General features: G+C 39.2%; 2 protein-coding genes and 1 pseudogene across 14 annotated transcripts in view; 1 reads left to right on the top strand and 2 right to left on the bottom strand.

Annotated features, from left to right (window-relative positions):
• Positions 1-14307, top strand: part of POU2F1 (POU class 2 homeobox 1) — a 98593-nt gene extending 84286 nt beyond the window's left edge. For all 12 annotated transcript variants that reach the window (XM_087966604.1, XM_087966603.1, XM_087966602.1 and 9 more), the window contains one exon: positions 1241-14307. In XM_087966604.1, the coding sequence (XP_087822730.1) occupies positions 1241-1551 (311 nt within the window). In that variant the 3' untranslated portion in view covers positions 1552-14307. The remainder of the gene's footprint in view (positions 1-1240) is intronic.
• Positions 14308-15938: 1631 nt separating this feature from the next.
• On the bottom strand, positions 15939-19307 carry LOC148130446 (uncharacterized; annotated as a pseudogene). Its single transcript, XR_015749806.1, has one exon. The product of XR_015749806.1 is annotated as an uncharacterized LOC148130446 (transcript).
• Positions 19308-22227: 2920 nt separating this feature from the next.
• CD247 (CD247 molecule) overlaps positions 22228-24650 on the bottom strand; it is a 33777-nt gene continuing 31354 nt past the window's right edge. Inside the window, exons 7-8 of the mRNA XM_026664047.2 lie at positions 23530-23565; positions 22228-23218 (exon numbers count right to left, since the gene is read on the bottom strand). Of these exons, the coding sequence (XP_026519832.1) occupies positions 23150-23218; positions 23530-23565 (105 nt within the window). The 3' untranslated portion in view covers positions 22228-23149. The remainder of the gene's footprint in view (positions 23219-23529; positions 23566-24650) is intronic.

Raw genomic sequence — 24650 nt, 5'->3', positions numbered from 1 at the left:
CATCTTAGAATGAAAGGCAACAAGTAATATACATGTTCACATATTAAATTACATAACAAATCTTTGACATCTTAATTGCCTTGTAACTTGCTTCAGATTCAGAGAACTTGTTAGGATTAGCGGTAAAATCAAAATACTTATTTACAAAATTTCTCCAAAATGTTGGAAATATTGGGAAAATGTTACTTTCTCTTTATTTCTCTCTATCTAGAGGTGGCCAAGATTCCTAATTGTCCTGTCTCTTAATTTCCTTACAACAGCCCTGTTTGGAAGGTTGGGCTGAGTGCGAGTGATTGACCCAAGGTCACCCAGCCAGCTTTCATGCCTAAGAGATGCCTGGAATCACATTCTTGTGGTTTCTGCACCAGCATCTTAATTGCTATATCAAACTGGCTTCCACTTGTGAAATGAACAGTCACTGAAAATCCCCCTTCCATTTGAATATTGTACATATTTAGAAGTATATTTAAGTCTTTTGCAGTGGTGGGATTCAATTATTTTTACTACCGGTTCTGTGGGCGTGGCTTGGTGGATGTTGCTTGGCTTGGTGTGCATGCCAGGGGAAAGATACTGCAAAATCCCATTCCCTCCCCACCCCACTCACCTGCTTTCCAGCTCCGTTCTCCTGTGCAGGGCAACAAAAGAAGACCCAGCCAATCAGCTGGGACTCGGGAGGCAGAGAATAGATGGGGGCGGGGCCAGTCAGAGGTGGTATTTGCCAGTTCTCTGAACTATACAAAACTTTGGCTACCTGTTCTCCAGAACTGGTCAGAACCTGCTGAATACCACCTCTGGTCTATTGGTTTCTGAAGCTACAGATTAAAGATACTTGAGCCCCTTATTGAATAGGAAATTCAGATCTCATTATGTGGTCAATTAGGCAGAATTGGCAAGCAAAATGCCCACACTGTGGCAAGGTATAAAAAAGGGTTTCTCATCTGCCAGCTACTTGATTAGAGTCTAAGGATTCTTTGCCTCAATTTTGGAAGTCATCCCAAGTTTTTAGGAATACAATTTTGTGATTTTCATGATCTTTCATAATAAATCTAATGAACCTTCATTTTTCATATCTGCATTTCCTATTCAGCAAAAATTGTAAATTTCCCTAAGTGGAAAATGAATTTGCAATGTAAATCATTAAAGAGACTTAAAAGAAAGTTATTTTTTTTTCTTTTGTTTGCCTGTTGTATTTTGGGGAGGTGGCTGTGTTAATGCTGACATTTATGATTCATCTTTTTAGCTCTTGCATCTGGTGGATCTCTTCCAATAACATCGCTGGATGCAACTGGGAACTTGGTATTTGCCAATGCTGGAGGTACGCCCAACATCGTAACTGCCCCACTGTTCTTGAACCCTCAGAATCTTTCACTGCTCACCAGCAATCCAGTTAGTTTGGTCTCTGCTGCTGCAGCTTCCGCAGGGGCCTCTGGACCAGTTGCCAGCCTTCATGCCACCTCCACCTCAGCGGAATCTATCCAGAACTCTCTCTTTACAGTGGCTTCAGCCAGTGGGGCCGCTTCCACCACCACTACGGCCTCCAAGGCACAGTGAGTTGGGCTGAGCTGTGCTAACCCTAGCCTGTTTCATGCTGCAGTGAGATTGGCTGGCAGCTGGGCTTCTGAACTGCAAATTATGTTTGGCTTCCTCATGCCGTCTTACTGGGGACAAGGGAGAGAAGGAAAAAATATTAGAAACAGGAAAAAAAAACAGCAAGAAAAAGAAGGATTTAAAACTGGGACAAACAATTGCCTAATTTTATAAGAAACACTGTCTTTTCAGGATTGCTTCATTGATTGGAGAACTTTCTAACCAAAAATGTAAAAAAAAAAAAAGGACTACTTATCATTTCCAGCAGTCTCAGTGACAAGTTAAGGTGGGTTATCAACTCAAACATAGGAATGGGTTTTCTTTTTTCTTTTCTTTTTGATCTGAATATCTTTTTTTAATTATCTTTTATTGGTCTGTTGTACAGGCCATAATGTCATACAAGATGTTTATAATCTTATCAATCGTGTTGGGGGTTCCTTTCTTAACTGGTACAGTTTAGGCAGGCCTGTATTACTTGTGTATCTCTTTATGATTATTATTATTTTTTATATAAAGAGAAAAAGAAAGTTTGGACACATTTCTCTTTGCTCCTGGAACAGTTTCGGTGAGCTCCCGTGCCACTCAGACGGAAGAAGGAAGGCAGGGAAGCATGTGAATCACAAATATTCTTTATAATTTTCTTGGTGGAGTGTTTTATGAGATTCTCTCAGAAGTGTTGGCAGTTAAAATAAACATACTGAGGGTCATGTGCAAAGATAGTCCACACATGTGAGGTGGGAGTTTTGTTTAGACAGCAGTTTGTTCATCATATTTGGCCAAATCTAGCCCTCATTTGCACGTCTTTGGCTCTTGTTGATCCAAGGGGGGAAAGGATTTGGCCTGCAAAGTCTGTTTCAACTATTGTAGCAACGATTCTCTTATTTCCTAATTGCATGGAAATTGCCACTTTACAATTTTGGAAATACTTCTGTTATTTACTTTCTCAGGAGACTGCCTATATTGCTGATAACTCATATACATCCACTAAATCTTCCCACCAGCTGTTTGGCATAGGATTTTTTTTAAAAAAACCTGCATTGGCTCATTTTTAGACATTATTTTCCCTGGAACCTCTTGCTTTTATGATTGTATTAAAATTATTTTGAATTTAAAACATTTCTGTTCCAGAAGTAAACTGGGTCACATGAACAGGAAGTACCATTTATGCCAACACAGCTATAACAAGCAGCCTTCTAATCTTGTTCCATTGTAAACAATTTGTAAATTTGTTTTTACCATTGCTTGCTGCTGTGGGAAATAGTGGTAAGGGATGTTTGGAAAACAGGTCAACTTGCTGTGGAATTCAATGAGCACTGGCATGTTGCATGTATTTTGCAATGTTTCATGCTATTTCTGGTTCTTGCTGCTAAATCATTCATGGCAGTAAACATGTCTACTAACACGGAAAAACTTTTCTCAAGCATCAAGTAGTATGTGCAAACAACTGCTGACAATGGATGAGAGAGAGGGAGAGAGAGAGAGGAAAGGAGACAGAAAAACGTTATTATGACCTGAACTCATATTTTCTCAGATGCAGAAAAGTTGGATCAGTACTGCATAGCTGGCACTTTCCTATCCCCTTAAGACAAATTGGAAAATGTCAGAACTGCTCAATGTTCCTTTCTATTACTATTTGGAATATGGGGAAGAGGGACAAGGAAGTTCCTAAGTTTATATAGCTGCAATCCATTACTTGCCCCCCACAAAAAAATATTGTCTCTCATTAGCTAATAACTGAAAGAGAGTTCATTTATAATGTCATCTCTGGCTGGTAATTCCAGTTTGCAGACATGTATTAACTATCAACTGGCAGAAATCTGTCTCCTCTCCATCTGCTATCATGCTGCCTGCTCTCTATTCATCTCTGAAGCTTCAACTTCCTGATTCACAAGTTATTGAAATAGAAGAAATTATTTCCAAAAACTGAAAAAAAAACCCACCTTGTGAACTATTAAGCAGGGAAATGAGCAAATGTCCGTCCACCGTCTTTAATGTGTGTTTATTTTTTTTAATGTTTTATTTTTTTAAAACTAAGCTTGAACCAAAGTCAATTTCTAGCAAGCTGCTGTACTAATGGACTAGTTTGTATAAGTGCAGTTCAGATGCAGAGAGGTGATAGATGCTACTGACAATTTCTTTTCATTTGTTTATTATTTTATGTAAAAATTGCTGCTTGTTTTAATCTTTTGGTGGGGAGAGATTGATCTTTTTGTATATCCTTAGGGCAAAGTCTTAACTTGATTATTTTCTAATTTCCATGGTTCGGGGTGGGTAAATAGAATGACAATGGCAAATGCTTACTAATTTAGTTGATTCTACATTTTCCTTAGCAGTTTGGATCAGTCTAAATCCTGGGATATGCTATCTCCATAATTCTAGTCTCAGAATACAATTATAATATTTTGGGTCAAAAGTTTAATTGACTTGTAGCAACAGCATGGTGCAGTCAAAAGTAGGTAAGACAGCAGGAGAATATTCAAGATGCTGGCCTGTAGGCCATTATATTGACTAATTTCTACCAAAGGAAATATCAGTCCAGTAAATGTTTATTTTGTCCATTGAAAAAAGATTTTGCTTTTTTATACATGCACAAACACATGCATAGTTATAAAAGCAAAGAAGGAAATTGTGACTTTTGATTGTGTTTGCTCACCCATAGGCTTCAAGGAAAAGATCCTATGGATTTATGAACCAAATAAAAAATACCCATTTTATCATCATAAACATTTCAAAGAAATTCAGGGAAATTAATTTGGTTTGTCTGCCTGTAGCTGATTAGGTTCACTTTTTTTTGTTAGGTGTGAAGGTATAATATAGAGATACTCGGAATTAGCTCAGATGATTGCTATAAAACATTTATAATTATTTTAATTTGTTCATATAATGCATAAATCCAACATGCATTGTATCAATTTATTTATAAACATTTTTCAGACCTTTCCAGTCCACTCTTTCCTGTGTTGTACAAATAGCCACACTCCTAAAAGGTGTTATAATTCTTATATCAGAGAAACTGGAAATTCAGAAACAGAGAAACCAGCAATTGTTTGGTTGAATTGTAAGTTTTATGTTTAAGTGGTTTGGTTATGTATTTGATGAGTTATCAGGAGATTGTTAAAAAATTTCCAATAATACAGAAATACTGGAGTTTTAAAGGTTATCACTATTTATTATTTTGCCACCTACTTAGTTCTACTCAGTAATATGCGTGCTCCATAAATTAACATATAAACATTATTGCATAGTCTAAAATAATCATCAGCTTCCATAACATTGTAGTAGTTACAATTGATTTAAAACTTCAGCAGAATATCAGATGTGTACAATTGGAGAATCTGTAGGAATAAACAATCTGGAGAGCCAGAAAATACCTACATATTCTAGTAGTTACAACAACTTTCTGATAGTCACTGCAAATGCAGTTTATACACTCAAAAATATGTGCACTGTATACGTATCCTCTAATAACTAGAGACGATCACTTATTAATTCTATCACTTGAGTTAATTATTTGTGTTAATTGTGTTCCAATCTCTCAGTGTTCTAACATACATTACAAGTGATACTGTTCCCATGTCACAGCTAAGTTATTTTGTTGTCCTATTCATCACATTCAGTGAGATACAATTTTATAAACCAAAATTTGTAATATTATTCTGGGACCTTATTACCTTATTTTACATCTTCTTTTATCTGGTATCCTTCACAGAATTGGATCACCTTTCCCTTTGCCTCTATAGAAATAACACTGGCTGGGTATGATGGCAATTTCAATCCAGTGCATCCGGCTAATTTCAGAGATGATTGCCATAAAAAATTATTGTTGATTCATGGTAGAACAGGTAGATTTCTATCCTAGTTTCTCCAGTCTTTGCAGCTGCAGATAATTTCTGAAAATTGAATAATCTGGTTTCCTTTCAAATCAGGAAGAAATTTTTGATTATGCTTAATTAAGCTAAAATGCCAGAATGTTAAAGGTGTAAAAAGAATGACATCTTGAGAAAACAAATCTCTTGACAAATATTTTAAGACAACAATCTGAGGTTGATCTAACTTGTGAGTATTTAAGGTCATTGTAAATACTTTCTACAGTAAGAAAGTTGTTCTGCCATCTTATAAAGTAAGAAACATACAACAGGTGTTGAAAACATTAAATCCATGAAGTTTAGAATTTCAAAATTGATTTTCCATTTTTCATTTTGATCATGTACTACAGTATGGAGTTCATGTACAGTGTTCATATATGCAACAAGCATCATATGAATATTTTTTAACAGTTTACTTTTGAAGAGCATAACATTCATGCTTTTCTGACGTATTATAGCTCCTTTTTGTTCCGGGCTTGAATGTTATGTAAGACTATTAAATGTAGACATCCTCCCCCCCCCCCTTTTTTTCCCCCTTTCCTTTGGAAATGTATAAATCTATCTATATAAATAGCAACTTTATTGAGACACAACTATTACAACCATGCCAATAGACTGCCCAGATATATTGTTGCTTCCAGAATGTCTTCTAGGCCACCTGCAGTAGCTCAACCAACACTGAATTATATTGTTCAAATTAAAGAGCTAGATCTCCAAAAACTTCATATTAGCTAAGTTATTACTAGTTCATATTTCATTGGTTTTATTGTAAACGTCTTCTGGCAATATGAAATATTGATTCTCTGGTCATTTGTAGCTTAATGCTTCAAAGCACCAGAAATCAAGCCAACAGGCCCCTTTGTTGAACTGTTCAAGTAACACACACAGTGAATGAGAGCCTATTACTGTTCAGTTTGTTTTAGAGACATAGATGTTTTTCTTGAATACTGATACCTTGCATCTGTAGACTGACTATATATGAAATATAGATTATATATCTCGGATATGACAGCACGGCTGTACTCTCTATACATTCAGTGGTTTTATTTGATGCCGACAGAAATTGGAAATTGATCAATTAACACCCCCAGTATCTAACTAACCATTAAGAGAATGGACCACATTCATGTTAACTTTAGGTAACGTGATATGGTAATATATAAAGGCAAGATGGAGAGGAAGAATTCCTTTAGAGGAAAGAGCAATCCCAGGTTATATCTTATTTCTAGCAACAGAGATCAGACCCAAATCCTTAGAAACATTACATACTTTGTGGAGGATACCATGCATTTGAGAATTTTAATATATTGAATAAGGATTCAGGTGGCCAGTGAGGGAAACACAGCAGTCTTTCTCTGCTGCTGAGAACCAATGCAATCCCAAAGGTTGGATCCATTTTTTTCAGTTTCAGTTGCCAGAGGAAATACTGTTGTGCCCTGACTTTATCGATAAAATGCATTAGATTGCATTGGAATAAATGTAAATTTTATCTATATACTAGATAATTCAGCCAAAGATGGTATATGTCATTTGAAGATATAAGGAAGAGCAGAGGAATTGCAGAATTTCCAATGCTAGAAACCAGGCTTAAAATCCATCGTTGCCTTATTCTCCTTAACTTTTCTTTTCACTTGTACGTGATGGAAGGTTTATTTAGATAGTCATTTTTATCTGGGCTCTTTATCTTTTGCATCTGTCCTGATTGATATTTTACAACGAACAAGACTCTAGAACAATGTAAACTGGCTCTTTGATAAAAGATATACCCTGTATTTAATTCACTATCACTTTGATTGGCAATATTTTTTTATGTTTAATTCTGACAGCAAGATATAATTAAACATATATTTGAGAGAAAAACATATTGCCAACGTGCTCTTAATTTTTCAATCCAAGCCAAAATTATAGACTGGAAAATTTTGCCAGTGAGTAAATGTGGGTGTGCAGCTAGCAGTGGACAGACTCTGAAATGTGTTTGGGATTTGGGAGGCAAAGGGGATGGAATAGGACCCTGTTTTACTGAGATCACTGAAAGATGGGATTTGAGTAAAATGAAATGTTACGGGGAACAAAGTAGTAAGCAGAGCATATATTTCTAGAACCATTTTTTCCACACAAAATGAAGCTTGCAAATGGTGAACTCTGAAAAATATTGTTGAGGTCTTGCTTTAGGAAACTCTCCCCCCTCCCCCCCCCCCCCCCAATTAATGTAGCAGTGGTTTCACATGAAAATAATGCAGTTCCCCTTATGATTTCAAATGCTGAGAAAATTTGCATAATAAATATGTAAAATCTATATCTGACCTAGTAATCATTTGGCAGACTGAGGGGATTTGATCTGGCCATCTTGTTTTGGGAGCTACCCAACTATATTGGTAGTGCAAAAGTAAATACATGACTTTCTATTTTGTTACTTAAATTGAATAATAAACCATGTTAATAGACACATTTTTCAGTTACATTTGTTTAAAATAATAATGTACGCATTAAATTCCAATTCTCAATAATATGATTCTCATACTATTGATGGACCAAATATGCCATGACAGAATATCCTTGACCTGACTTTTCCCTGTTTTATCTCAAAGGTTTGAAATGTTTATACTTAATCTATATATCCCTGTCTGTACTTTATAACATATATAAAAATCCTATAAGGATTTAAAACTTCATAAATGTATGTAGGAAAAAGTGATCATAGAGTAAACACTACCAGAAGAAAAATCTGTTAATAAGAGTTGTCTGTGACCTTAGGATACGTTGGCCAATTATGCAAAGCTACATTCTAGTATTCTGAAAGCAATACATTATTTTAAAATTTCAACTGCATAATTCTTGTTCTGTGCAGCATTGGGGCCAAATTTAACTTGTCAGCATTTCAGATGATTACACGGGAAAAGTTAAATCATATCCCTGAGTGTTTCAGTTGAATTTGAGTTCCTTTGTTAATGGCAAGAAGAGAAGGAACACAACTGTAATTAGTGCCAATTCATTGTTGTTCTGAATTCTTCTTACTTTATTATGGATTATTATTCAACATTTTAAGTAGGTATTTTTTTAATTGTCCACTTATTTTTTGCTATTGCTTTCAAATTCAGGAAGTCATATTGTGTCTAAATAGAAAATGAATTTTTCATTCTATTCCATTTATCTACAAAAACATTTTAAACATACACCATGCAATACTAAACAAATTTCTATTTTCATGATATAGAAAGACATCTAAATCAACTGTTAATGAAAATTTGAAATCAAATCAATCTTTGATTAATTTCCCACTCCCTATCCAAATAACAATTTATAAATAGGAAGTTCCATTTTTAATTCTGGTTAATTATCAATAGCACATGCCAGACTTTTATTCCTTTATTTAAGAATATGAAGCTATTTCACACATTTAGATTTTTCCTATATGAAATACTGTATCCCATTTTAGGAAACTATAACATAAATATGCAGTGAACATTTATCTTTGCTCTGGGAACACAACCTGCATTTCTACTGCATGCACAGAGATTTGCTCTTAAGGCAAATTACAATGATCTTTGATTCACACTGGAACTAATGTAGCTTTATTATTGAGAAGGAAAACTATTTACTGTGTTTAACGTTGCTGTATTTGTAGACCTCTCCTGGCACATTCTGACTTCTGTTCAAGCCTGTGTTGTTGAACTGAATGTTAGTATTTTTGCTATATATTTTCTCACCAGGAGAGTAAAATGGAGACATCTTGACTGAAATAATTCGGAAGATCACTCTGTCCCTTCTCATCTCTTGTTTTTAAAGCAGGCAATGTTACAGAATTGTAGAAACAATGCCTTTGGTAGCAGCTGATTTTTCTGGCACCTTTAAAAAGATACCTCAGCATAGCTTTGTTAGTATTGTTTGCAGACTGAAAAATCAGGAGAGAGCATCTTTATAAATAGTGGAGGTAATTGTAGTGGTAGAGTTTAGTTAAGCTTCTGGAAACCCAGTGTATATGTGTTTGGAATTCTGTGTTTTACGGGGATAGCGTTGGGAAGAAGCAAAGTATGTTGACTGTGCTAGAAGGTGGGGGTTTTAAATACATTTCAAACTGTTTAAAGTGTGAGATTTCATGACACTGTTCTGAGTACAAAACTGTTGCCCAAATGTTTTGGAAATTCTTCAGAATTGAAACAGGGCTTTGAGTTCAAATAACTCTGTTTTAGGATTGAATACTTGCAAAATAATCAAACCAGCCAGTAACTGACTCAAAATTGGAAGTTTTAACGAAGTTTTACGCTTGAATAGTAAATACACTCCTACTAGAAGTCAAATGTTGCTTACAAACTTCCATCTCTCTCTTTCTAATTTTATCTTGCCAAAGGAAGCAGACGCTTACTCTAAAATCTGGGATTCTTTGATTTGATCAATAATATTCAATATTTCAAATGACAGCATGCAGGTTACCAATTTGAGTTGCTATATAGTGTTATTTGTACACATAGAGAATTAGCAACCCACTTCAACCTGTGTAGTTGCACTAGTGTTACTCTTAAGCCAAGATATTTAACTTGGGGGTAGGAGTGGAATATTTCCAACTAAATTAAATCAGAAAGTTATGGTAAAATGATTGCTCCCCCCCACACTTGTTGATTGTAGTGCTTAATAATAAATACTTTTTAAATAATTTTAAAATAACAATGTTAACCTTGTCTAGACCAAAAATTGCAGTAGATAAACCAAACTAAACACTAATCTCCTCTAACACTTAAACATAGTATATAGGGGGGAAAGATGATCTTGTAAAATAATCCTTGGGAGAAAGGATTTCTTACTGAATGGATCATGATTCTTGTTTTAATTTTGCTGAGAGGCTGAGTCATTTTTTGCAAATAATGCATATTTCGGTTTGAAGACTAAATTCTTTAAGTTTGTCTATTCCATCCTTATTCTAACATATTCTTTAATGTTAGCGTGTATGTGAATTTGTGGGCTGGCATATTACTTGACAATGAAGAACTTAGATTGACTGGAGGGGAGAATTTCCAATGGCTTTTATGCTTAAAGGCACTGGTAATTTTTGTCAACTTTCTTGTTTTTGGTATGTGTTAAGATTTAAAAAAACAGGTGGTCTTAGAAGTTTATATTGATAGCTTTTTTTGTTTGAGGACATAGTTTATAGTGGTTTTGTTCCTCTACAAATGAGCTTAAATTAATTTGGCTGATTTCATTGAGGACATATTGGAATCAAGAACTGATTAAAACAAAACTCAAGGTCATAAGCTATTATTTGGAAACGGAAACCTGAAATATTAAAAAAATGCATCATCTTTTGGCACAGTTCAGATGTACTGGGTGATGTCTGTTTCTTTACATAATGGAAATGTTGGAGATAACTGTTGTTGGTTTTTTTTACTCACCAGAAGAGCTTTCAATATTCTCACATGACGTGCCGTGGCTTGATTAACTGCAATAATCAAGTTCGATGTACGCTCATATAAAGAAAGCAGTTGTGTAATTATATATGGGTTGTCCATTTCTTACTTTGTAAATCAGCTAGAATGCATAACCTCACTGAAAGCTTTAATAATAGATTTGGTGTCCTGACTTTATGTAAAGTGATATTAATATTGTGTGATTTTCCTAAACTAGTTAGATTTATAAGTAGAAAATAGGAAAATACTCTCAAAGATAAGAGCACTTGGAACAAAAGATAATGAAAACGAGGGGAAGGAAATGAAACAGTTGGTAGGTGGGATCTTGAAAGAAAAATTCTTAATGGAGAGAACTGCAATGATTCTCTTCTGCCTTATTTCTTATCTTTGTTTGCTGAAGCCAAAATATTGACTTAAGGTCTGTTGTGAACTCTTCCTCCAATGTTCATTGTCACAATCTTCTTCTGACACACCAAAAATAATATTACTTTTTCAATGAGTAAAACCCATAAGTTTTCCAAATAATTTCTAACTTTATTTGATATAACAAAAAGTTTTCAGCACTGATGGTGCTGGTGATAAGAATACTATAAGTTATTTGATATATGTTGGAATGTATAAGTCTGCATTTAATTAAGAAATACATCAAGCAAAGCTACTTTTTCAGTAGTTTTGTAAAGGGCATTATTGTGGGGCAGGGAGCCATTGTTTGCCCTATACAATTCTCATTGTGATTTTAACACTTAAGATTCAGTTTGTCTGAACTGCAAGGAGTAAATACCATAGATATTGATATGGCGGTGCATAGATAACTCTACTTACTTAAAGCTCATTGGAGAAGACTTGCACTTTTCTCTAAAATCCACAAAGCAAAAGATTGGGTACAAGAATCTTTTAGAGCATTATGAGACATTTTTACTCCTTGATCCTACCATGTTGGTGTTCCATTTCCTTTTTCTGTAATAGTATCTAAGGCTAGGTATGAATAAGTGTTGGATATTTATCCGCCACAGGTACAGGAGCTGTCGTATACCTCATTTCTAACTCGTAACCGAGTAACTTGCTTTAACTTTCTTCACACCCTACAGAGATGCCAAGTCTGCCACCCTTCCTTTAATTAGCATTGAACTCTGGCCTATAGCAAACCGTGACCTGTAACCTGGGGACAGATCCCCGAAAGCCTCTGAATGTTGCTGCTTAAAAGCTACTGCAAACTGAGGGCAAATTGCAATCTTTTATTTGTTTTGGTTACCGGGGGTCATCTTGTAGCCTTTGAATACCCACCTCTTTCCCAGCCTGTGCATGAAATCTGTATGCTGCCTTCTGCCACCTCCTGGCGAGATATCAGGGCTCTTGTTTTCCAGGATCAAGCCAGGGCCAAATTGTGTGCATACATACCACTTTCTACCTTTTAATCTGTTATCTTCGTGTGTCACTCCTTTTCTAAAACGTGTTCTTTTATTATTTGACAATCTTGTTCATTTGCCACCTCTTCCCTCTGGGTTAACCAGAAGCTGCATCCATACTCTTTCTACTATTTTAGTTTGAATGTACTTTTACCCACTCCTTTAGAAAGGGAAGCTTTGCCAGGTCACGGTGCCCTGCTATATGCTGAGGGGAGCAGTTTCTTTGTTTTGTTTTGTTCTTTTAAAAAATTCCAGCCAAAACCAAAGATTTCCTAATGATTGTATAAACTCAAAACAAACAAACCAAAGACAAAGGGCATCTTCAGCACCAGTCAAATCCAGGAAGCCATCTTTCCTGGGCGTAGAAGAGATGAATCCCAAAGTGGTTTTTGCCTGCTAGTCCAAGATGCAGTGGATGGCTTGATCTAAGGTAATGTGGATTTGGTCAGCAAGGTAACTTTTCTCCCACTCTGTTTGGGATGCAAAGTACTCTTACAAGATTACAAATCCAAGAGGCATAGAGAAAAGCTCAAGAGAAATGTGGTGGAGCTTTATATATTGGTTGTGAAGCTGAAGACCTTGGTGCATGATTGGCTGCTCTGATGGGTACTTTTAACCCTTTGTGAGCTGGGTGATAAATTGATTAACACATGCTAGGGTGCGCTTCTGAGCTTCGCCCCTGCCACTGCTTGGAAGAGGCAATCCTATTGTGAGAAATATCTGAATTTCGTTTTTCTTATTTTCCGCTTTTTCCTTTTTGTTACTTCTTCATTAATTTTGCAGCACCACTGTGCAACTATGCATTGTATTTCTCAACATTTTTGCTAGGTAGATGCCTATGACTTTTTAAACTTTGGGGGAGGGGGGTTGCCAACGAAGGAACTTTTTACACAAATCTTTTAAATCTCAGTTGAGTAGGGGTGTTTGGTTCTAGGGTCATACAAGCTCTATCCCAAAGCAAAATCCAAATGTTAATAATATTAGCCTGATGCAGATACCAAAGATAATTTCTTTCCTGCAGAACCTTAGACTTGTGTATTAAGTACAATTACCCAGCACTTGCATTAGTCTAACCTCAGTAATTCCAAAGCTTAGATGTATATTTTGGTATATTTCTGGGATATTAAAAATGTGTTTAAATTCTTGTTTGTTTCTGTGTAATGCTCTTAAAAGTCATAGCATGGAGATAATTGATTGTCTTATTCTTAGTAGTTTGAAATAATAGTATTTTTGTATGTTTTGGGTGTGTCTATGTACGTATTAACACAATAGTTTTCACTGCCTAGGTGTTCATAATTGAAGAAAAATGTACATAATCTGTAATTTCCATCAGATTGTCAATTTAGATTGCATTTTCTCTTATTGCCATTCTGAACAGACAGCTTCTTTTTTAAAGAGACAGCATGGTTATATGGGTGAAATTGAACCTATGCCTTTCTCAGAAGGCATCGTCCATTCATATCCAAAGGTGAGATCAGAAGCCAGGTAAAGCCGTTTACTAAAGAGTAATGCATTGTTCTGATGTCATAACTTCTTTCTGTTTGTTATAAGAGAATTATGTTGCCGTAAGACAATGGAAACATTGATTAGAAAAATGTTTATTTCCCTTTCTCTTGCAAAACCTAATATGTAACCTTTGTGGACTGCACAGCTTCATTTACACCGTTGAACAGATTTTTTTCCATTGGTTGTTCTTTTCATGATCATTTGTATAATTTAATTTGGAATGTATGTCAACATAAAAGAGTGGTTTACATATCCTACAACATCCATTCTTGTTCATGCTCAGTCTGAGACCTGTATCCTGAGGAAGATTAAAAGAATGCTGTCTCTTTAAAGATACCTTCTGTTTTTCCCCTAGTGGCTGCCTGCAGGCGGCTGTGGGCATTGAGAAACTGTAGATTACAGTGAATCAGGATGAAAATTGTAGGTTTTGTGTAGATGCATTTGTCTGCTGTAATTTTTATATATATGAGACTTACTGTAACTGTACAGTTCATTTCTGTTGTAAACTTCATTAAACCATTTTTCCAAGTGTTTTAACATCCATTGGTGTTTGTTATTTTTAAAAAATACTAGAGACAAAATGAAATGCCAACATCTAGGTTTTCTACTATCTTAAACTGATCTTTCTTTCTGCCAACTGTCATTTGTTTTCTCAGTGAAAAGCAAAAACAGGTAGGCTGTTGTCTTGTCTGCGTTATAGTCTAAAATCATATACAGTATTCCTGATAATTCGATTATGTTTTACAGTGGTTTTCCACTCTCAACTGAATGTATACAACTCATTTTTTTCACTATTCAAAGGAGTCTTTTTCAACCTGATACCTTCTAAATATACTGGACTACAACTTCTGTCTTTCCTAGCCTTTAAGAACAGCTAATCCATCCTCAAAGGATATCAAGGCAGAGTAAGCTACTGATAAGTAAGAGGATGAAGATATATTTTGTGTCTATGTACCCATATATGCATTTGTGCATAATAGAAAAAAAGAGCTTAGAGGCAGTTTTAAAGTTTGTATTGTGTATTAATTCAGATGTGCTCATATTGTGCAATCATAATAGCTAATTTAATCTTTAATATTATCTTTTAACTTTTTTAAATTATTGCCTTTTAGTTTTTTAAACACTGGACTTCAAGCTGACAAATATTTTTTTTAAGATTATTTCAAATATATATGATTTGATTTCCTTATAGAGAAGTATTTGTGATGTATGCTTTTTAAATGTTATTAAATACATTAGACTATCTGGTACAGAATTTCTGTAGCATTAGATGGACTGAATAAACACCAACTCCTAGCCTATACAAGAGATACTAACGTAGTATTTCCAAACTTTTTGAACTTAAGGAATGTCCTCTAAACGTCCAGTACCACAGTTCAGAATTTGCCATATCCTGGAGTCTTTTGAACTTGATAATATACATACTTACCTAACATTGGAAAAGTAAAATATAAAAACTGCTGTGGTCAACTGCCAACTCCCAATTCTTTGACTAGACATCTCAGTTCCATCTAATAGTGGGTGGGTTACATGGCAGTTCAGAGTATGGTTACGGGAAGTATTATCAAATATGGGTTCTTTGTTTACTTTCAGTTAGGCTTTGCTGGACTTATTGCCCTTTTACCAAGCATCTTTTTAAAGTTTTGTTGTATTTTCTGTACATGATGCAGAGACAAATACAATCTTGACTCAAATCCTAGGGGGGGGAATGAGGCAAGTAAACACAAAGAAGATACTCCAGGAATTTGAATGTTTGCAGTGGATTCCCAGTCCTAATTGTCCCTAATTTTACTCAAACTCATTTCTCTTATTTATGTGTACCCCAGTTTTATTTTTTATTTTACTATACTATTGTAATGTCATTCTGGTCTGTGTTTTTAATAAAAACGTTGCTTTATTTGGGAATTATATTAGACATGATATAACTTCTGTGCAAGCATTCCTGTTTTAAAACTGGTGGCCCGCTGTGGTTCTGAGGTGTTAATGATCTCGTCTTTTGTGTTCCCTAAAGTTCCTATTCCATTTTACTTACTTAATCATTCAAAAATTATGTTAATTTTTTTAAAACACAGGCATGCTGCATAATATCAGTCTGCAGCATGTTTATTTTCTAGAATTACTTTAACCCTACATGCATTCTATAAATTTTTAAAAATAGAATTAATGGTCAGCTACTGCATACCAGTGTTTTATTTGGAAATATACTCAACTGCCCAGAATAAAAAAGTAAGTACAGGTAATTGTTGTGTCTCACCTTTCTTCTTTCTCAAAAAATGAAAGAGTACAAACTCACACAAACACAGGCAGGCAAGCTGACTCGGACTTCACAGAGTTAATTCTTTGGAACTGATAATGTCCTTGGCATTCCAACATGCTCTGCCTGCCAAGTCCGAATTGATAATAAGTAAAAAGCTACTCACAGATAATTACAAGGCAGACCACAAGAATCATTCACAACGAGAAACCTGAAGTAAGATTAAACTTTGTCCCGTACAAAGTTCTAGCCGACCACACACCCACCTTTATCCCCTGTGGGATGTGCCTCAATGACTCAGCTCACTCTCTGACCCTCCCACGCCTCCTACGTTGCTGCTCACGTTTCTCCCTACGACGCTGCCTAGGATCAAGCCAGCATTCTTCCTCTTGACTCCCTGTCAGGGGCTGCTCCGATATGCCTTCCTCCTGATTAATCTCAGGCTGTTCCTCTCGGTTGTCTGATGAAACCTGAGGCATTATCAGGGAGGAAGGCATTGCCAGAGAGTAAGGTCCTGGAGAGGAAGGCATTCCCAGTTCCTCCTCCTCATCTTCCAAGTCCTCTTCCTCTAACAGCACAGGCTCAGAAATCGGAGCCACAACAGGTCCCTTCCCCCGAGTCTGACGGTCAGGATGTGGTTTCAAGGAGAAATGGTCATGGAACATCCATATAAGGTCCGGCACGTGGATTGTGGAAGCATCCACCCAGGAAAGGGCCTCTGGCCCATCCCCCTGCCTTGATCAAATACTGGAACCGCCCTTTCAGCCAGCGGGAATCCCTAGTGCTGACCACGTTGCTGTCTACTGCGTCATCTTCACCGGGCACAGGTGGTGGATCATCAGCTGCCGGATGTCGGAGATCACACGAAGGGGCATCAGGGACCAAAAGGGAACGGTGGAAGACTGGAATAATTCACATACAGCGCGGTAGAGTTGGTCGATAGGCTACGGGGTTGATGACCGTCTCGATGAGAAATGGGCCGATGAACCGATGATCCAGCTTTATCGGGTGGTCGACCTGAAGATGTTTTGTGGACATCCACACACGGTCTCCTACAGCCAGCGGAGGCGTTGCCCATCAAGAGTGATCTGTGAACCGCTTGTAGTCTTCCTTGGCCCGTATCAGTTGCTGCTGAACTAACTGCTGAACTGAGTGTTCATTCCGAAAGGAATTCCTGAGTCTCGGTAACAGGGGAATCTAATAGTGTCAACGGAAAGAACCATGGATGGTACCCCACATTAGCATAGAATGGTGTCATTTGGGTGGAGGTGTGCTGGGAGTTGTTGAATACAAACTCCGCCAGAGGGAGATAATCGACCCAATTGTTCTGCCGTTGGTTTACAAAACAACGCAAATATTGCTCGAGAATGCCAAATGACCTTCTCCGTCCCACCATCAGTTTCTGGATGGTGCGCCGACGACAAGCACACCTGCATCTGTAACACGGTCATCAGGCTTTTCCAAAATTGGGCTGTAAATTGTACACCGTGGTCAGAAACTACCCTGTCTGGCAGACCATGGAGACGAAAAACATGCTGCAAGAGCAAACGGGCAGTTGTACAGGCCGATGGCAATTTACGACACGGAATGAAGTGAGCCATTTTTGTCAACATGTCGACCACCACAAGCACAGTCGTAAATCCTGAGGATGATGGTAAATGAGTCAAGAAGTCCATGGAAATCACTCCCCATGGACTTTCTGGAGTCGGCAGAGGTTGGAGGAGACCAGGAGGCGCGCCCGTCACGGCTTTCGCTTGCCTGCACGGTATACAGGACGTGACATAGGCGTGGACATCATGCCGTACTCGAGGCCACCAAAAAGTCCATGTTACAAGATGGAGGGTCTTAAAAAAAACCAAAATGGCCGGCTGCAGGGTTGTCGTGACACTGAGTCATAATAAGGGCTCGAAGCAGCCCTGTGGGTACGTACAACCGGCCCCGATGCTTGAGTAAGCCCTCCTCCAAAGTCCATGGGGATGCGGGTCCAATCTCCCCCATCCTCTGTTGCGACCAAGTGTCTAGGCGCTGCGCCTCTCGCACCTGAGTCCGCAAGTCCACCGGTTCCTGGACTGCGGCCAAGGATTCTGCTGGCAGCACTGTCCGCGGAGGAAGGGGGTCCTCGGGGCAAAGGTACTCAGGTTTGCGGGACAGGGCATCCGCCCTCCAATTGTGACCACTGGAGATAAAGGTCACAGAAAAATTGAACCGGGCAAAAAACAACGACCACCGGATCTGCCGCTGGTTCAACTTTCTTGCCGTTGACAAATGTTCTAAATTCTGATGGTCCATCCGGACCTCCACCTTGTGTCGGGCCCCCTCGAGATGATGTCGCCAAGCCTCAAACGCAGCCTTGATAGCCAGCAACTCTTTTTCCCAGATGGTGTAATTGCATTTGGAAGGAGTGAGTTTCCGGGAATAATAAGCGCAGGGAAAAAGAGTGGTGCTACCCATCGGGGCTTGCAACAGCACTGCCCCAATAGCCACGTTGGACACATCCATCTCCACCACAAAAGGACGATGCGGATCAGGGTGCCTCAGGACGGGTTCTGCGACGAAAGCATTCTTGAGGGCCTCAAAAGCCTGTTGCTGCGGGGGGCCCCACTGGAACAGGACCTTCTTTCGAAGGAGCTGAGTTATTGGACCTGTCAGCTTGGCAAAACCTGGAATGAAGGTCCGATAATAGTTAGCGAACCCCAATAGGCATTGAACGTCCTTCACACCACGAGGGGGTTCCCAACTACATAAGGCCTCCACCTTACGCGGGTCCATGGTAATGCCATTGGGAGAGATGATGTGCCCAAGGAACTCAATGGAAGTCTGGAAGAAGAAACATTTCTCCAGCTTCGCATAAAGTTGGTGCTCCCAAAGGTGTTGCAAAACCAGACAAACGTGTTGAAGGTGGCTGTCCTTGGACCCGGAATAAATCAGAATATCGTTCAGGTACACCACCACGAACCGTTCTAACATATCCCGAAACACGTCATTCATCAGGTGCTGGAAGACTGCGGGGGCGTTGGTCAACCCAAACAGCATCACAGTGTACTCAAAATGGCCATATCGGGTGCCAAATGCCGTCTTCCATTTGTCCCCCTCTCGCATCCGCACCAGGTTGTAGGCCCCTCGAAGATCAAGCTTGGTGAAGACAGTGGCCTCCCGCAACCTCTCCAACAACTCCGGAATGAGCGGCAAGGGGTAGCTATTCCACACCGTGATGGCGTTTAACCAGCGGTAATCACAGCACAAACGTAAGTCTCCCGTCTTCTTGACAAAGAGGACTGGGGCTGAGAGAGGGGACGACAAAGGCCGGATGAACCCTCGGGCCAAGTTTTTGTCCAAAAAGTCCCATAGTAAGGCCAGCTCGAGCTCGGACATGGAGTACAAACGTCCCTTTGGCAGTGGTACATTGGGCAGAAGGTCCATTGGACAATCATAGGGCCGATGTGGGGGTAACCGGTCCGCCTCCTTCTCACTGAACACATCCGTGAAGTCCATCAGTTCAGGAGGTATGGAGATGGCAGAGGTAGTGATGTCCTGGCCAGCACAGGTGTGGCGGAAGTGGTCCACGCACTGCAGACTCGGAAAAGAAATGGCATTCCGCGAACATGTCACCTGAGGATCATGAATCCTAAGCCAAGCCATGCCCAATGGGAAATGGAGGTCTGCGGTGACATAAAAACGGATTGCCTCCTCATGTTCTCCAATGACTAGGTGCAAAGGCTGGGTGGCGAAGTTAATGGGTCCTGCAAAAAGTTCCCGCCCATCAATAGTCTCGACCCTCATCGGAGGTTCTACCAGAACCAAGGGGACATCAAAATGGGCAGCAAAGTCCTGGTCCATAAAGTTAGTCGTGGCCCCCGAGTCCACCAGTGCATTCGCTGGAATCCCTTCCGACTGGTTAGCCAAGAAAACCCAAGTGTCCAAAATCAGATGCCGAGGGGGCCCAGAGTCAACCTCCACTAATTCAGGAGGGTGTTTGATATGTGCCTGGCCTAAGGTTTCCCCCAGGTCAGGCCTGCCCCGTTTCCCGACTGATCATGCCGAGATTCAGGCACAGGCTTGAGCGCCCCACTTCGGACAAGAAATAGCAAAATGTCCCCCCCCCACAATACAAGCACAAACCCCCTTGGCATCTCCGCGTTCGCTCCTGAGCCGTCAGGCGAGATCTGACCGTTCCTAACACCATTGGTTCCTTGGCCATGTCCACAACACGTTGGGTGACCCGGGGCGCTGTTAGCACAGGACACTGCAGTACAGATGCAGACAGCTGCTACTGGGCGGTGCGATGGTTCTTTCACCATTGGAGATGTGCATCGATGTGCAAGCATTGCACCACCAGAATGTCGAGGGTCGGGGCTGGTTCCACTCGAACTAACTCGTCCTGCAGCTCATCTGACAGGCCATCCGGGAAGGCGTCCATTAACACTGCATCATTCCAGTTGGAGTCCAGGCATAAAAGCCAAAATTCAGAAATAAATTCTTGCAGAGGGCGCTTCCCTTGTCAAAGATCCTTAAGACGCCTGGCTGCCGTCTGCACTTGTATGGGGTCTTCATACATGTGGCGCATATGTTGCCAAAAACCCTGATAATCAGTTAATAACGGGCTGTTCTTGAGCAACAAAGGGGTGGCCCATCTGGCAGCCGAGCCAGAAAGGAGGCTTATCACAAAGCCCACCCGAGCCTGGTCATCTGGGAAATCCTCTGCCCTCATAGCCATAAATAACTGGCACTGTCCCATGAAAGCCGGGAACCTCTCGGGCTGCCCAGAAAACTTATCTGGCACAGCCACCGGGCATTTCCGATGGGGAGGGGAAGGAGGAGCTGCATGAGCCTGCAGCAAAGCAAGTTGGGCTGTTAATTGAGCCACCTGCTGTTGTAGAGTTTGATTTTCATCTTGCAGCTGTTGTTGAAACTGCTGCTGGTGGTCCATCTTAGGTAAAAGATGGTTTAAGTCAGGTACGGGACAAAAATGTTCTGTCTCACCTTTCTTCTTTTTCAAAAGATGAAAGAGTACAAACTCACACAAACACAGGCAGGCAAGCTGACTCGGACTTCACAGAGTTAATTCTTTGGAACTGATAATGTCCTTGGCATTCCAACATGCTCTGCCTGCCAAGTCCGAATTGATAACAAGTAAAAAGCTACTTACAGAGAATTACAAGGCAGACCACAAGAATCATTCACAACGAAAAACTTGAAGTAAGATTAAACTTTGTCCCGTACAAAGTTCTAGCCGACCACACACCCACTTTTATCCCCTGTGGGGTGTGGCTCAATGACTCAGCTCACTCTCTGACCCTCCCACGCCTCCTACGTTGCTGCTCACGTTTCTCCCTACGACGCTGCCTAGGATCAAGCCAACATTCTTCCTCTTGACTTCCTGTCAGGGGCTGCTCCGATATGCCTTCTCCTGATTAATCTCAGGCTTTTCCTCTCGGTTGTCTGATGAAACCTGAGGCATTATCAGGGAGGAAGGCATTACCAGAGAGGAAGGTCCTGGGGAGGAAGGCATTCCCAGTTCCTCCTCCTCATCTTCCAAGTCCTCTTCCTCTAACAGCACAGGCTCGGGAATCGGAGCCACAACAGGTAATGTATAGTATTCTACAGAAGGGAGAAAGAAAAATTACAGGTACAGGAGATTGTTGTAGGCTTGATCAATAGTTAGCTTTTCCTAGATCTTTCCTGTCATCTAGTAATCTGCTTTTTGCAGTCTAAATCTGGTAGCCCTAGCATTGTTGCTAAGTTGCTAGGGATGCCATTTTGTTAGGAATATCATATACTAGTTATTGGTCATCCTATATATTGCAGCTGATTAACCACTAAATGGCAGGAAGAGGAGGAGTTTTTTTGTATCTGCTGTTTCCAATAATCCATATTTTGCAGTTCAGATACATTATACTGTAAAGGGAAAAGCCTATCAGCACCCATTTTGTCATGGGATCCAAGATATAATATTCACATTCAAATTGTACCCCAAGGAAAGTGTTTGGCTGGAGATGATGAAAGGGTACAGTCTCCCATACAAATTCCCAGTTTTCCTTCCTTGCAGACCTTTACATTTTTATTAGACTTCTTAAAATCTGATCAGTATTTCTCAAAAGAAAGCTCGTTGATGGATTCTGGTCAAGTTTTTTGTATTTCCTCTAGTTAATATGGGTTGAAGTATGAGCTATAGCCACTAGGAATAATGTACGTAATGAAGCAACAGACAATATACTTAACCATTATTTTAATCATGCAAAAGTAGGCATAAGCTGCACTGGTCCACTTTTTCATAGCACAATTATTTTTATAATTTCTATTCAAAAGTAAGACTTGTTCTTCAACAGAAGTAATTCTAAACCAAAACTAGTTTTGGTTGCTTTATGTCCAGTTTTTTGTTTTGTTTTGTTTGTATTTTGCTTGCAAACATCATCCAAACCTAATAGTAAAGGCTTTATTTTATGCTAAATAAAATTTCATTTTATGGGAAATGATCCAAGCTCATGAACAGAACTTTTAGTTTTCTCATACACTGTAATTCAAAGTACCATCTGAACACATTTCTTTCTTTTTTATTCTAATCTTCGGTATAAAAGATATTTACCTTCAGTTAAGTCCTGAACTATTTAATGATTTGAGAGTTATCAATTTAAAACATGATAATTATTGTTATTCTTTACCACCAGCCTTGCTGATATGACTGATAGATTGTACAGTAATCCAAATTCCTGGAGAGTGATGAAAGGTTCCAGAATATATTCTCTTTCTCCCTCCCTCTTCCCCCCCTCCTCCCCCCACAAAGTTTCCCAGCTATCTTCAATTAAAAATACCATAAAAACATCTATGGGGAAAGAAAATATGTTATTTTTCCCTTAAGGAAGAAAAGTATTTTTGTTATTTAACTATCCAGTGAAATAGCAGTCACAACTTCTGCCCCTAAATATGAGCAACTATACATTAAGCAGAATCTTTAAACTTATGTACATTTTTAAAGGATGTTATTTGGAAATGAAACATGGGTTTTGCTGACTGTACAATAGCATTCTTCAAACAAGGCAATGGCTTTGCTGAAATGAACTGTCCTCTTTAATTGCTACCATTCCACCATAAGGAATGTCCTTTTTTTCTCTTCCTTTTTAGATTCAGTTGTAACTAACGAGGAGAATGCATCTGTTTCATGTGAAGGACATTGTATGTGTCCTTTGTTGCTTGGCTGAGCCCCTGATAAAGAGAAAAGATATGATTAGAAAACAAATAATTAGACTATTAACCATAGATTCAGATTCAGTGTTCCCTGTAGCGAGAATATTAAAGCTGGGGTCTGATAGCAACATTTGTAAGAGAAGAATTCAACTACTTCCTAACCGTGTTGCCTTGTCCAACTTTCTTGCAAGCATAGGCTGGCAATAGGATCAAAAGTACTTAGAGAACGAAGGGGAGATGAGAACAGTGGATAAATTGCTTTTAGACAGATCTCCTCAGTGAATTAAGAATTAAAGAAATTACAGGGAGGGGTTCTGTTGTTATCTTACCTGATAAAGAATATCATTGCCTTTGCCACCAAATCTCTAGAAAAAGAAAAGGCCAAAATTAATAAACTTCAGAAGAGGAGCCAAGTGGTTACTTAGTCAGGAATCTTTACATAAGCACAGGAGAGCAAGATCCCATCCCTTTCCTTTGAATGTTGTTAAATCTTACCTAGTCTAGTCCAGGTGCAAACCCCCAGACTAAGAAGATTCTTGTATTATGGACATGACCAATACAAATAATTAACTGAACTCTTGTGTGGATACAGCCCCAATTATAGTCATAAGTTGTGGGCTACCCCACAATCTAACCCAACTGACATAAATATTGTGGAAAAATTATATTCAGAAAACACAAACGACAAATTTGTCTTCTGTTTTGTTCAACTATTGTAGATAAGCACCTAGCTGGTGCTTTCACCTGTGTTGAATTAATATTGCCATTATTTTGCATTATGGAATTGTGGTTTGATGCAGCTTACAGCACGAGGACCATGGACCAACCTCTGCTCCATGGCCCGATACTGGACCATGGCCCTTTGGGAATTGGGCCACGCAAGTGGGGAGCAAGCATACACATGCACAAAACTTTCCCTTCTTCCCCCTCCACCACTGGTCTGCAGAGCCGAAAGGTTGGGGACCACTGGCTTAAAGGATAGGACTGGGAAAGCTTGAGTACAAATGCATGTATAAGATTTGTATAGATGCCCATTTTAAAACATAATTCTGGATGGCTCACGACAGTAAATCCCTGAATTACAAAAATCATAAAACAAAACCCAGGACCTCACTCATCTTCTTGGGATACTCCAACAACCAATTCAGAGCAATCACTCTCTACCTCAACGACTGGGTAGAAAGCCGTGTATTGATGGCCTTTCAGAAGGCTAAAAGAGAAGGGGCCTGCCAGAAAAGGCACACTTCAGAGTTCCCATTAAATGGCAACAATTCAGGAAAGGGACCTGGAGGTATCTTCCTATCTCTCAGGGACAGGCCTATGGCATGTAAGACATTAAAGGTAACCAGCCAGTGGTGGGATTCAAATTTTTTTTACTATCGGTTCTGTGGGTGTGGCTTGGAGGGTGTGGCAGGGGAAGGATACTGTAAAATCTCCAGTCAGAGGTGGA

This window comes from Notechis scutatus, chromosome 5, assembly GCF_049901735.1.
Source record: "Notechis scutatus isolate UNSWTSFEM ecotype Mainland chromosome 5, rNotScu1.2, whole genome shotgun sequence".
Classification (NCBI taxonomy): Eukaryota; Metazoa; Chordata; class Lepidosauria; order Squamata; family Elapidae; genus Notechis; species Notechis scutatus.
This window is presented reverse-complemented; position numbering and strand designations above follow the sequence as displayed.